Here is a 15,172-nt window from a genome sequence, read left to right on the forward strand (position 1 = left end):
ACCCTTAATATACCATATAGAGTTTTCACTACATAGGATCAGTAATAATGCAGGATTGTTGTCTCCAGATTACAGGGTTTGGTACTGTTCCACTATTTGGGAGGAGGCGAAAAGGGGGAGCTAAACAGAAGGATAGTCCATTTTAATGGGAGGGAGTTAAAGAAGGAAAACAATTTCCCCCATTTTTACTGGACATTCCCTCCTCTCCCCATGTCATAAATGAGGGTTGTTTCCATGACGGTGACATGGGTGAGGGAACTAATAGGAAAATGGGGAAAATGGTTTTAAACCTTCAAACCCCCCCCTTTCCCCTGTAAAATTGGTGATCCTTCTCTGTCTAGCACCCCTTTCTGGCCCCCATAACCCAGATAAGGGGACAGTACCCAGGGTTCTATCAAAAGGCTGTTTTTAACAACATTCTTGTGTAGGAGACTGGGATACCAATGAACCCTTATTGGAAGGGGAACTTCCTTTTTCTTTTTCTTATTTTTTTTCTTTTTTAATAATATGCCACCCGCTGATAAACTTATATGTGTACGTATGCACAAGGCAAGAATGCCAATAAAGAGAAGAATAAACCTAGCAGAAACTCAGCAACTTGTGGTTCCTGCCATGAAATATGCTATCTCTGTGTCACCTTTCTTATATATGTTTGTTACAGGATTTAATTTTAAATGTCTGTGTCTCTTTGATGTGTAATCCAATACTGTAGTCAGTGTGTAGCTTCCAACTTCTCCTCATAGGTTACATCAATATAATCTCCAGCCGACTTTCAGAAATGTAACTTCAGTCCTGTAGCTTGACATGAGACTATATATATTAGTTGAAACAAAGTAATGTTTATTTATTAATTCTTGTGCACATAAAGCATATTTGTAACATAGTACTTTACTTCAGTTCCACCTGGATATTGTTACATCTGTCTTTTACTCTTGAGAATACATAAAACTGATATTATATAACTTTCAAAACAGTTTAACTTATGTCCACTTTCAAATGCAATTCCTCCCCAGCCTTCCGACAGGATAACTTAGATCCTATAGTCACTTCTTTCTATCAATAGCCTTACTATAAACTTAGTCTCAAAGGACTCTGTCTCTCAGTTCCACCTGATTGAGGACTTAAGACTCAAAATACTCTCTCATTACTTCAGTGCCACAACTGGAGGCACAATCTTATACAAGGATATTCTTCCCTCTAGGTCCCAGACTAGAGACCGATTCAAAGTGGCCCCTTTATTACTTCAGTATCACAACTGAAGACTCAAACTTAAATTTGGAACCTCTTCACTCTAGCTTCCCCTGGCTAGAGACTGAATCATTTTTTAAAATGTTCCCTCTTTTCTTTTCAGCTAGCTCTGCCCCTTTTTCTTGCTAGCCACTCTAAAATGGATACATTTCTACTGCAGAGGCTACGCAACCATGGTGGTGCATAGACCAATCAATAGTTGCCAACTCCGCCTGCCCATGTCATAAAAGCAACATTAATAAATATAGACAAAACCTCCATTATAATTAGTTTTTCCGTTACAGAGATATATAGAACAAGAATAGAGCAGGAATAGAAGGGAGTGCTTTGCCTATTATTGCCCTGCATGGAGTTGAGCTAGGCAACCTTCAAAGTTCCTCCTAAGGTTTTTCCTGGAAATCATTCTTTGTGGGTGGCATTAGATGCCAGCAAGGTAATTGTAACATGGAATGATACATTCAGCAGCAAAGTAGTTTCAGTTGCATAGCTTCCATGTGTCTATGTAGTGAACAAACAAAAACTGGACTTGGACCATCCCTGTCAATGAAAACAATCCAATTCCAAAATAGTGATGAAGGTGGAACTAACCACAGCATAGAATAAATGCCAGATCCATGTTATCTAAATAACATACCTGTCAAAGGCATAGCACATAATTATGGTTATTTCTGTTGTTCGTGAACCTGAATGAAAATGGAAAGATCTTGAAGTGGGTTGCTGTAGGTTTTTTTCGGGCTATATGGCCATGTTCTAGAGGCATTCTTTCCTGACGTTTCGTCTGCATCTATGGCAAGCATCCTCAGAGGTAGTGAGGTATGTTGGAACTAGGAAAGTGGGCTTATATATCTGTGGAAAGACCAGGGTGGGACAAAGAACTCTTGTCTGCTGGAGCTAGGTGTGAATGTTTCAACTGACCACCTTGATTAGCATTTGATGGCCTGGCAGTGCCTGGGGCAATCTTTTGTTGAGAGGTGATTAGATGTCCAGATTGTTTCCTCTCTGCTGTTTTGCTGTTGTAATTTTAGAGTTTTTTAATACCAGATTTTGTTCATTTTCATGGTTTCCTCCTTTCTGTTGAAATTGTCCACATGCTTGTGGATTTCAATGGCTTCTCTGTGTAGTCTGACATGGTGGTTGTGAGAGTGGTCCAGCATTTCTGTGTTCTCAAATAATATGCTGTGTCAAGGTTGGTTCATCAGGTGCTCTGCTATGGCTGACTTCTCTGGTTGAAGTAGTCTGCAGTGCCTTTCATGTTCCTTGATTCGTGTTTGTGCGCTGCATTTGGTGGTCCCTATGTAGACTTGTCCACAGCTGCATGGTACACGGTAGACTCTTGCAGAAGTGAGAGGATCCCTCTTATCCTTTGCTGAACGTATGTTGATGGTGCCCTATAAATTAACAATAACAATAATGATGATCAAACTGCTGCATACAAGATGCTCAAATCTCTTAGGTAGATTTACTTGGAAGGCTGTCCATTAAGCCTGACCTGATTAGGGTGCATCTACATTGTAGAATTAATGTAGTTTAACAGCACTTTAACTGCCAGGACTCAATGCTATAGAATAATGGTCGTTTTGTAATATTTGCCAAAGGGTGCTGCCGCCTCACTAAACTACAAATCCCAGGACCCCATAGCATTCAGCCATAGCAGTTAAAATGGTGTCAAAGTGTGTTAATTCTACAGTGTGGATTCACCCTCTGCTTTCATAATGAGAACAGGAGTTTCTTGGGAACAGTGGGTTTTCACTTCTAAACAAACTGGAGCTGGAAGCTCGCAAACACTGGCTGGATCTACACTGCCATATAAATGCAGTTAGAAACTGCACACAGCCATATAACCCAGATAATCCACAATATCTGCTTTGAACTCGATCCCCCTCCATACAGCTGCATAAAATCCACACTGAACGGTATTATATGGCAATGTGGACTCAGATAACCCATTTCAAAGCAGATGCACTTTCCCCTACCCTAATGAAGCCAAAGTCCCACTGCTCCCCCGTCACGGGTTCCTCCTTTACAAATACACCTTTTATACTTCCTATCTCACCCAGGGTTTTAACATTTTAACGTTTTTTAGCATTGTATTTTGTATATTTGGCCCACCCTGACTGATTTTATTATGTTATTTTGCATTGTTTGATTTATTTTGTTGTATTATGTATTTGTTGAGCTTATTTTCTATTGTCTTGTATATTCTTTTGTTGTATTATTTTTGGGCTTGGCCTCATATTAGCCACCCCGAGTCCCCATTGGGGAGATGGTGGTGGCAGGGCCGTAGCCAGAAAATTTGGGGGGGGGGGGGTTGACCCCTAACCCCCCCTCCCCCGGCTACAGGCCTGGTGCTTGCAGTTCCAGAAGGACTCTTACTTTTTTGCGTCTCATAGACTTAGCATAGGGATTTGGTTAACCAGTGAAAATTCATGAGTAAACCGGGTGGGTTTTTTTAACCTGAAAACATTCGGGTGGGGGGTTGAACCCCTAACCCCCCTTCCCCTCAGCTACAGGCCTGGTGGCAGGGTATAAATAAAGATGATGGTTATGATTATATTGTGGGATTTCCTGCCTTGATATTCTGGGTTATAGGCCTGCATGGAAGGGGTCTGGGTCATCTGAGTCCCCACAGCCCTATAACCCAGAATATCAAGGCAGAAAATCCTACAATATCTGCTTGAAACTGGGTTATCTAAGGCCACATTGCCATATATTCCAGTTCAAAGCAGATGTGGGATTTTCTGCCTTGATATTCTGAGATATAGGGCTGCGTGGAAGGGCCCTGAGTCCACACTCAGATAATGTGGGATTTCCTGCCTTGATATTCTGGGTTATAGGCCTGTGTGGAAGGGGCCTGGGTTATCTGAGTCCCCACAGCCCTATAACCCAGAATATCAGGGCTGAAAATCCTACAATATCTGCTTGAAACTGGGTTAGCTAGGGCCACATTGCCATATATTCCAGTTCAAAGCAGATAATGTGAGATTTTCTGCCTTGATATTCTGGGATATAGGGCGGTGTGGAAGGGCCCTGAGTCCACACTCAGATAATGTGGGATTTTCTGCCTTGATATTCTGGGAAATTGGGCTGTGCGGAAGGGCCCTTAGTCCACACTGCCATATATCCCAGTTCAAAGCAGAAAATATGGGATACAACTATGTGGAAGGGGTCCTAGCTACTTAAAACCTTTTAATTCCGCTTGTGTTTCAGATTTACAATCCTTTCTTCCCAAAAAAAAAACCAGTTCCTGTCTCTTGGAATACAGTTAGTTGTCCGAGAATATAAGGCCATTGTCTTAATTTACTGCAATCTGCCCAAGCCAGGGCTACAATCTGACCCGAGGCAGTGTATTGCAGGCGCTCAGACTCTGCGCATGCTCCGTCCGTGCCAAGGCACGAAGTCCTTTCCCGTCCACTTCCGCCCGGACTGCGCTGACAGCCACGCTGAACCTTTTCCGAACGACGCCGCGGTGTGTGTGTGACGTCACCCACCCCTCCCCAGGCCCGGAAGTGGAACTCGGAGGATTCCTCCAGCTTCTTGGCGAAGGGGAGGAAAGGAAAGGGCGGGACCAAAGCCTCTGGTGGACGACACGCAGCCAGGCCAGCGGCGGCGGCGGCGGCGGCGCGTCTCCCGGTAACAAGGCCCCGCCCCCTTGCGTGTGAAAGGAAGGCCGCAGGTACGCGAGGAGAGGAGACAGAGCGGGAGGCTCAGCCTTCAAGGCCTCCTTGGACCTGCCTGCCCGCCTGCCTGCCTGCCTGTCAGGGAAGCCAAACCATGATCCAAAGCAGGTCTGAGCAAAGTTGGGCCCTCCCTCCAGGTGTTTTGGACTTCAACTCCCACAATTCCTCACAGCCTCAGGACCTTTCCTGAGGCTGTGAGGAATTGTGGGAGTTGAAGTCCAAAACACCTGGAGGGAGGGCCCAACTTTGCTCAGACCTGGTATAGATTATCTCTTCCCTGTAATGCTTGAGCCTAAAATGTTTTGTATTATCTCTCCTAGAAATCCTAGATAAATGAAACCATGTCCTTAACTGTACCTTGGTTCTTCAGACACTCTACATCAGGGGTCCACAAACTTTTTAAACAGAGGGCCAGGTCACAGTCCCTTAAACTGTTGGAGGGCCGGATTATAATTTGAAAAAAACATGAATTCCCATGGACACTGCACATGGATTTGTAGTTCAAAAACCGCTTAAAAACAATACAATAATTAAAATGAATATAAATTTATTAGTATTTCAATGGGAAGTGTGGGCCTGCTTTTGGCTGATGAGATAGGATTGTTGTTGTTGTGTGCTTTCAAGTCGTTACAGATTTAGGTTGACCCTAAGCGAGGGCCGGATAAATGACCTTGGAGGGCCGCATTTGGCCACCGGGCCTTAGTTTGAAGACCCCTGCTCTACATAATGAGATATTTTGGGACCCAAGTCTCAACACAACTGTCCTTTATGGTTTTTGTCCACCTTACACACATACTGTGAAGGTAGTTTTGTAAACAACAGGCCTGGTATAGATTGAGTAGCCCATACCCGATATGCTTGAGTCTTGAGATGTTTTGGATCCTGTCCCCAGCTTTTGGAAATCCTAAATAAATGAAGCCATGTATTGTCGAAGGCTTTCATGGCCGGAATCACTGGGTTGTTGTAGGTTTTTCGGGCTGTTAGGCCATGTTCTAGATGCATTCTCTCTTGATGTCTCGCTTGCATCTGTGGTAAGCATCTTCAGAGGCTCTGCGGATGCTTGCCACGGATGCAGTCAAAACGTCAGGAGAGAATGCTTCTAGGACATGGCCATACAGCCCAAAAAACCTACAACATCATAAATGAGGTAATACTATGAAAGCTGGGTCCGGAAGCTCTGAATGTTACACTGTTTGCACTTCGCTCCCTCGGGAATGCTGTTTGCGCAACGCAGAATGTAACACAGATATTACAGAAGGAATGTAAGAGTTCTTTAATGCTAAAACCCTAACCCTTACCGTAACCCTAACCCTTAACCCTAATTCTAACCCAAACCCCAAACCTTACCCTAAGGCAGCGGTTCTCAACCTGTGGGTCCCCAGGTGTTTTTGCCTACAATTCCCAGAAATCCCAGCCAGTTTACCAGCTGTTAGGATTTCTGGGAGTTGAAAGCCAAAACATCTGAGGACCCACAGGTTGAGAACCACTGCCCTAAGCCTAACTCCAAACCCTTACCCTAAACCTTATCCTAACCTTCCCCTCCTTTCTATCCTTCCACCAGATGCAATTGTATATTCCCTCCCTCAGTGTGCCGTTCTCTCCTTCCCTTATTCACAACTGCCGTTGCAAGATGTGCATAACGCTCTGAGCTTCCGGATCCAGCTATCATACTATCCCTCTAAATTAAGCCATGTCCTTAACTCCATGTTGTTTCTGCAGACACTCTACATAAGGAGATATTTTGGGTTCCAAGTCTGAACACAACGTTCCTTTATGCTTCTTGTCCACCTTACTCACATAGTGTGGAGGTAGCTTTATAAGCAACCATTTTGTGCATGGAACAATGTTGGCACATTGAGCCACAACTAAGCAAAGGAAGACACTCAGGTGAACAATTCTGGATTTTGGAGGATTCTGGATAAGGGATGTTCAACCTGTATCACTGATGCTATATTGTTATGATGCCACTAGTTATTTTAGGGTGTGAGTTACTGGGGAAATAATCCTGAGAGTTGGGTTTTCCATGGTGTCCCTGTTGTAGTCTCTTCTCAAGTGTATTTCATATTATATCATCCCGGTAGAAGAATGTTTACAAGGATGGCAATAGGAAGAGGGCTAGGTATCCCTCTTACCACCTGGAATCCAGCTGGTTAGTGCAAAATTACTCATTAAATTAATAGCTGAGAGAGAAATGAACTTGTAGATCAGAGGTTCCCAACCTTTTTTTTTTGACCAGGGACCACTTTGACCAGGGACCACTCTCCAACATTAGTACCAAAAGGGTTACGAATCAGTTTTTGGTCAACTTCAGACTCGGTTTGATTATTTCGGGTGCTGATTCAGAAAATTGCATTGGAAAGACCACATCAGGTCTAGTTTCTGATACAGAACATATGCCATCCAGTAGTCGCCTTCTGCTTGCCCACAGAAAACCATATTTAATAATCTAGAGTTGATGTGGTAGTAGCAATCTTTTGTGGTTAGTCAGCCTCACCTTCCTGATATCCCCATTGCCTTGGCACTATAAGAGGGTTTTGCAAGACCAGTCGTTCACGTTGCTGCGTGGTTTTGAGACAACAGTGTAGTAATGGTGAGGCCGCAGATAATATTTTCGTTCTTTTGGACCACTGGTGGTCCATGGACCACAGGTTGGGAACCACTGTTGTAGATAAATCCAATTGAATCAAGAGTTATAACCTGTTCAGGTTTTAGACCAGGCACGGGCAAACTTTGGCCCTCCAGGTGTTTTGGACTTTAACTTCCACAATTCCTAACAGCCGGTTTCTTAATTTCTATGCATATCTGTACATTATTTTCATTATTTTTCATTGCATTGATTATTTTCAGGAAACGTTGTGAAATGCTGCTAAACTGACCATTTCAAACTTCCTTTGCCTTTTCAGCTCATCTTTTCAGGATTGATGCATGTTTCTTCTCTTACTTTACTCTGGCTGAGAATTTGGATAAGCATGGCGCAACTCCAACAGGGAGGTCCTGATGAAAAAGAGAAGACTACAGCATTAAAGGGTACAAATTAATTTGGAACTTCTCCGTAGGCACTCCGTACACTTGTTCTGATGAGCTATAATTTTGTGGTTAGTAAAACAGGTGAGCAAGTGCAGATGTGTACAACTGCCATTCATAGTTGAAATGAGTTTTTTTAAAAACATCTATCCATACTTCAGGTTTCTTGTTCTCTTCTGTAGAAAAGAATAACAGTTGAAATTAAACTATTATGGGGAAATATGTAGGGAAAAATGAAGTGTATCTATTTATGCAACATTTTCTCTTTTAGAATAATGAATAAACTAGGTCCAAAAAGGGGGATTTAAAAATAGGATATTTGGAACATGCTTCCAAATATTTCTGTATATAGGTTCTTCAAATACTTGGTCTAGAAAATGTAATCTGTGTATGTGACAAGGTTATAGTTCCTGTGACATGTTGGCATGCCTTTTATACATGTAGCATATATTTTCTTTTGCTTTTTTCTTGTCATAGATTTTTTCATCTTTTGTATCCACTCAAAAAACAAAAACAAAAAAAAAACAACCCAGATATATCTTTAAAATATATCACTAATGAACAAACTCACATGTGAAACAATCGGGAAAAATATCTCAATGTGTGTTTGGGGTTTATTTTATGTGGTTCGTGGAAATCAAAATGAGAAGTTGTGGTTTCAAGACACTGACTTACTACTACTTTCAATTATATATTTTATTCCAATAAATCAGTTAAATAAAGATTCAGGAAATCTATCCTTATCTATGGTTGTTGTAACATTACCTGAAACCATTCCTCTTTATATGAAAACAAAATGATATTTTTGACAAAAAGACATTGCAACTTCAATAGCTTAATTGTTGTTTTTTGTGCACTTTGGTTGGCAAACAAAGGTATTGCTGTTTTGTTGGTTTTGGAGTTAGTTGTATTTTACTACACAGCCAATACCCCTGCATACATTTATCCATAGTTATGTGGGCTGTTACACTTCCATCAATCATGTTTGATGGACTAAATATAGGATATGAGCATCTAGCTGTTCTTCTAAGGGAACAAACATTAACAGAACCTAGCACTCAGAGGAACAGACTAACAAATGAAGGCACTGTTAAGCTTGTTGCTATTTTGCAAAATTTATTGCTTCTAAATCCGTCATAAGTACAAGTAGTTTAAACAAAATATGGTATGTTGCTTATGCTCACAGACTCACACCCATCCTTTGTTGAAACATAATGTTCTACTAGCTGTACTGAATAACATTTTCTCTGTTTGAAATGGAAATGATAAATACTGCAAACATCGAGTGAATGAAGTTGTGGATTCTACAGTTATCCTTTAGCAACCCTAGCCCTAACCCTATTATATGAGGTGTAATATATATCAGTTCTAAAATAAGTATTTTTCAAGTGTACTAACTTTTCTCTTAAATATAAGGAATGTATGTGCTTTTTTTACAATATTCCAAATGCAGTAATTACAAAATTCCACATAGAGCTTTGAATGTTTTCAAACCAATAATGCTAAATCAGATCATATTGTTTAGAGGAGAAAGTTTAAACTTTCTCCACTCATAATCCCTTTCTGCTCAATATTTTTTTTGTTCCATTGTAATTTCATTTGGGCTTGCCCTCATGTTAGCTGCCCTGAGTCCCTTCGGGGAGATGGTGGCAGGGTATAAATAAAGTATTATTATTATTATTATTATTATTATTATTATTATTTTATGCAACCCAGTATATAGGAATATAAAATAAGCTTAACAATAAAACACTTATTGATAATAAATCAGCATTTCCAATTCTTGCTAAGCAGGCTGATTTTTTTATGAAGTACAACTGAAGCATTTTCTGGAGAGTTCACTATAAACACTGGACTTTGTTGCTGTCAGATTTGTGTAAATGTCTAAAACAGCCACTAGGTGGCCATCAGAAACTTTTTACTGCTGCCAAATATTTTGTGACTCTCAGTTATGGCAATCGGACCCACAGTTGAAGAAGAAGTGGTTTAGAGCAACTGCTTTTCAAGAAAATCCATATCACTGGAAGCAAATTATACTCACTTTGGAGAAGCTAGATAATGTGTTCATAAAATGCCTCACTATGAGTACGGAAAATGTTATTGAGTTGGGCCTTATGACTATGTCTACTGGTATTCGGTTGTTGAGAAGAGATGTTGATTGCAATCAGATCTTTCTTTATTACAGTCCTGATGTTTGCTGTTTCAGATTTTCCAGATTTTTCCTAGCAAGTCCTTAGACTTTCCCTTAAAAATCATTTGGACTTTTTTAGTTTTAAAAGTGTGGCTGCAAAGTAATATACTAGAACAGAGGCATCTTTTGGTGACAACTAAAATATGCTGGTGTAGTTCTCAGGGCAAAACATAAAAATAAATAAATAAATAAAAAGGAATGGACTATTACTTCTGTATTATGTGCACTCTCTCTTACATGTTTCTACAACTCTTCATCTAATAGTACAGTCAGGCCTCCACATTTGTGGGGATTAGGGGTGCAGAACTCTTGAAAAAGTGGAAAATTTGTAAATTACCCCCCACCCCATCCCCACCTATATTGAATACACACAAAACAGTACCTGTACTAGCAACATGGCTGGACCCAGTCATGTAAGCATGAGGTTACTCACTCACTTAGACAGGAGTGGGAAGGGAATTGGAAAAATGGAACAGGAGAAGTGACTGAGTGACTGAGTTCTCTTCCCATCCCATCTTCCCCCCTCCCCGCATGAATGAGCATACATGTTTGCAGGTCTTCCCCTGTCCCACCCCCCTTCCCCTCCCACCCATGTGCATCTTCCTCCCTTCACCTATAATTCACACCTATGAACTCCTTCCTTCTACCCCCTTCCTCCACACACTCTTCTTGTACCCCATCTCTTGCTTGTGTCCTGCTTGTGCAAGGGAGTGAGCGCATGTGTGTACACTCTTCCCATCCCCTTTTCCCCACTTGAGTGAGCTGAGAATGTGTGCATGTCTGGGCTCAGCCACCTTAACACCTTGACTTCCTCTCAGCAACACTGGTGTTATCAAATTCACTGTTACAACGGCATAGGTGTCAAATACAGTAATCCACAAATAATCAAATTTGTAACTTCTTAACCTGCAAGTGTGGAATGCCAACTATACAGAAATACTTCAGTTAGCTAAGTAGATATTTTCCTGTACATTACATTTTTAACAACAACAACAACAACAAAAACAGTGTGAGAGGAAGTGGAAAAAAGTGTTGGAAATACAACGTGCTCTTCCCCTATCTGCTAGATACTAGGATAACTCAATTCCCATATCTCGGTGTCTATAATGCTCTTTCTCCATATTCTCCTTCTTTTAAAAGCTGGTTTTCTTTAGCTGTTTTCTTACCACTGATGACTGATAAAATATCTTAAGTAAAAGGTTGTATCATACTTAATTTGCTTTATTATTACTTGACTTTTTTCTTTTGATAAAGAATATGGGTATTTTTGATGCTATGTGTGTATCTTAAGGAGCAAACATTCAATTGACCCTGTTCAAATCTAGAAAATACACTTATTTTAGGGAATATTTCAATAACATTTAAGTATGTTGCATTTCTGTTTTAAATGAATTGGTTTGAATGTTCGTTCAGACAACTATAAATGGCGACGACGACGACGATGATGCAACATTAATAAAAAAGAGCTATTAGCCCTTTGTGATTTAACAATTTTTCTGGCTTTTAAAAATATCCAGGTCTAGGTGTGGTTGCGTTCTAGAGAGCAGTCAAGGCAGGTAAACCTTAGGGTGGATTAATTCATGAGTAGTAGAGAAACCAGCCAGTATATGATTGTGCAGAGCAGTCAGAAAGACAGCACAGGTCCTAGTTCACATTTACTTACAAAGATAATACATGATTGCATCGTACTGCATTTCTTGTATCAGAACCTCTCATGATCTATAATTTAGGACAATATTCTACAATCTTCACATGATTTTTTTTACCATTAACAATAACAACTTGTACTGATGAGAGTTGTAGTACAAAAAACTGAGAGGGCACCAGATTGTGGAAGATGCCAACTGGTGGTTATAAGCACCAGTAGTTTTCTTGGACAGTGAGGCTCAAGCCTTTACTTGCACCTTATGGGTTCTTAATATAGTTATCCTACCTATAGAGTATATTGGGATTTTTCTTCTTTTCATCCTTGCTAGTGTTATCTTATTAGGATTAATACCCGAGTTACCTTTGTACATAGGATCTTAATTTCCAGAAATGGAACCAAGCCAGAAATACCGAGATAAATTGAGTCAAACCAAGCTATTGTGAAGAGAGAGAGAACAACATGTTTAGGAGTAATTGGCAAGATTTTCAGAAGTCAATAAAAATGGCACCATCTAATCCTGGCTGCATCCTGTTTGATTGTCATGATGAGAAGAATAGGGATGTGAGGAAGGCATGACTGGCTGGCTGGAATTCTGAATCTCACTTTTCTTAGGAATGATGACTCAGTACATGATTTTTGGAAGTCCTACTTATTATACTCAGATATTTCTCTGCATGTATAGAATCTTGTCTGTGATCTGTTAAAACCATCTTGCTTATCTAAAAGGACTTGTTGGTTTAAGTAGACCAAAACTGTATAATTGCTTCTCTTCTTTCGGTTCATTTTTCAAGATTCTGCTTTTTGTTAAGAGTGATATGTTTGAACATGAAATCTACAGAAATACAACCTTTCCCCCAACTTTTTTTCCCTTCCAGATTTGTTGTCTAGAATAGACTTGGATGAACTGATGAAAAAAGATGAACCACCACTTGAGTTTCCTGATACTCTTGAAGGATTTGAGTATGCTTTTAATGAAAGTAAGTACCAGTAATACAAGCTTTAAGAAGCCAAATTAGAATGATAAAATATTAATATATTTCCAGAGTTTGGATCCATAACTTGCTGTTGGGAATCTTCTTTTTGTCTTTAAACAATTTAATTAAAGAAATAATTGTGAATTATTATAAAGAAATAATCTGATAAAAAGGTAACAGTTTTAACCTATAAAGATCTAACCTTTTAAACTATAAAGAAATAATCTGATAGATCATATTTTTATCTGATGTACACAATTACACATTGTATGCTATTGCAATTTATCCTTGGGTATTTTAAAAATAGGAAGTCAGTTGACCAATAATGATAGCAATGCTTCACAAAAACATCTCATTCAGTTTTTATTTAACATATTGGTTAGTAAATAGCCTATTACATTTCAATTCAAATTACTGTGTAATACATTGAAGAATATTTGAATGCCAGTCTTGTTGTTTTAATGGGACTTTGCTTTAGCGTTCTAATTAATCACAGTTATGTTTTTCACAAATGTGTACTGAAATGAATAGAGAAATTCTTGGGAATCAAGAAAGCAATGAAATATTTCATTGTAGACAATGAAACAGAAGTGTGTTGCTGCTTTGAGTCTCCTTTGTGGGAAGAAAAAGCAGGATATAAACATAACAACAACAACAAAGCCACTCTGAGTCCCCCTTAGGGGGTTGAGAAGGGCGGGGTAGAAGTACCTGAAATAAATAAATAAATAAATAATAAACAACAACAATAGATAAAATTAAATTATTTTGTTTTGAAATGTCTCTGTGCTACTGTTTACTCCTTAAGACTGCCAACCCTGTGTGGCTCACATTTACTCAAAAGCTGAATTGCTTTTGTCATACTCTGTTTTGGATCTCATATGTAGCCATATTTTTAGAATGTTGTAGAAGGCAGTGTACTTTGGAATGTCATCTTTCAGTGTGTTCATGTTTTCCTGCAAAGTTTAAACTAATTATAGTTGTTTAAACTGATATGTTTGGATATATTGAAAGAATGCTTATATTTGTGTTTAATTGACTCTTACATAAAATTCAGCACATACCACAAGAACTATACTAAATGTCTATTTTTAAAAAAACAAAATAGTGCTTCAGTTTAATAACTCAATTACCTATGTAAACAAGTTAGTTTGAAATGACCTGTTTTAGGGGACCCCTACAGCTGAAGCAAAAAAAAAAAAAGCTGGCTCTTTACCTCCCCTCCCCCCTCATCAAAGGAAGCTTTTGCCTTATACAAGTTTTCTTCTTGGTTGTGAAGATTATGCCCTGGGATTTTTCAACTCCCTGTTGGCCCCTACCCAGAATTTTGCAAGCTAATCACTACTTTTAACTAGTTACTTTGTTGATGAGGATGTAACACTTAAATTTCAAAAGCTGTGGAACTAATAAGCAATATATCCCATGGTGATGAATTTTGGGAGATGCACTCACTAGAGATTATCACTCCTGTCCTAAAAGGACAAACTAGAATGTGCTACCCATCATCTGAAGGTTGCATACTCTGAAAGGGCTCCCCTGCACCTGAGAGATGTGAAACTATAGACTAGAGCTTTCCAAACATCTCATGTTGGTGACACAAAATTATTATATGCACATCATTTTGCGACACTATTTCAGTTTTACTAGCAAAGCAAAAACTACACCAACCCTTTGGAAGAGATATGGAGACACACATAAGTTGTAATAACAAAATGTATGGGGACACAACATATCTCATGAAAATCTTTCATTGATATTTTTTAAAATGTATGATTTATTGCTTAGATCCTATGTCAAAGGCATCACTGCACATAAAGATATGATCCCTAATACAGGGTTTTTACGAAAGAATGCCCTGAGTTCAAATTTTTTTGCTAAATTTTTTAGTGAACGTACACGTATAAAACCTGCATCAATGTAATGGGGATGTCTTCAAGTTGTTTCCACCCTCATATGTGCCACCCTAATGAGGTAATTGCACAAGCAGCCACCAAGCAATGTTTGTGCATCTAGCAGTACAAAATGGCTGCAACCCAGCAGAAGAAGGCGTGTGATTCAAAGTGTGGAGTCCGTAATTACTGTGCAATGGGTGTGTTAGAAAGTGCTTTCAGAAAGCAACACCAGATAGGCGATTAGATACTAGTTCACACAGTTCAATGAAATGGGCTGCTTGTGCAAGAAGACATCACCCCCCCCCCCCCCCATCTGAGCTGTGAGTGCTATTGACATGTGTGGCAGAAGCTGGACTTTCTGTGAAAACCAAAATGAAAACCTGATGGAGAAGAGCAGCAGAGGAGGACGGTTAAACTTCCTTCATTAACAATCTTCATCTGCATTCATAGTTGAGTTTTTTTCCAAAGGAAAAAATGGTAGTTTAAAAACTTTTCATACAGGATATAGTTTGCTTTTTGTA

At 39.6% G+C, this 15,172-nt stretch overlaps 1 protein-coding gene and 1 long non-coding RNA gene across 9 annotated transcripts in view; one reads left to right on the forward strand and one right to left on the reverse strand.

The window, feature by feature from the left end:
- Window positions 1–1,759: 1,759 nt before the first annotated feature.
- On the reverse strand, window positions 1,760–4,655 carry LOC137096143 (uncharacterized). The gene is made up of 2 exons (XR_010909337.1): window positions 4,583–4,655; window positions 1,760–2,636 (listed from the first exon to the last, which is right to left on the reverse strand). It is a non-coding gene; the product is annotated as an uncharacterized lncRNA (long non-coding RNA).
- Window positions 4,656–4,760: 105 nt separating this feature from the next.
- Window positions 4,761–15,172, forward strand: part of ARB2A (ARB2 cotranscriptional regulator A) — a 237,773-nt gene continuing 227,361 nt past the window's right edge. For 4 of the 8 annotated variants that reach the window (XR_010909335.1, XM_060761780.2, XM_060761783.2 and 1 more), the window contains exons 1-3: window positions 4,761–4,921; window positions 7,829–7,952; window positions 12,664–12,765. Coding sequence is in view for 7 of the 8 variants with exons in the window: in XM_060761780.2 (XP_060617763.2) it covers window positions 7,847–7,952; window positions 12,664–12,765 (208 nt within the window). In the remaining variant the exon portion in view is untranslated. Of the gene's footprint in view, window positions 4,922–7,828; window positions 8,034–12,663; window positions 12,766–15,172 lie in introns of those variants that run through there. The other 4 variants (XM_060761782.2, XM_060761785.2, XM_060761781.2 and 1 more) reach the window with 3 other exon arrangements.

Source organism: Anolis sagrei, chromosome 2, assembly GCF_037176765.1.
Source record: "Anolis sagrei isolate rAnoSag1 chromosome 2, rAnoSag1.mat, whole genome shotgun sequence".
Lineage (NCBI taxonomy): Eukaryota > Metazoa > Chordata > Lepidosauria > Squamata > Dactyloidae > Anolis > Anolis sagrei.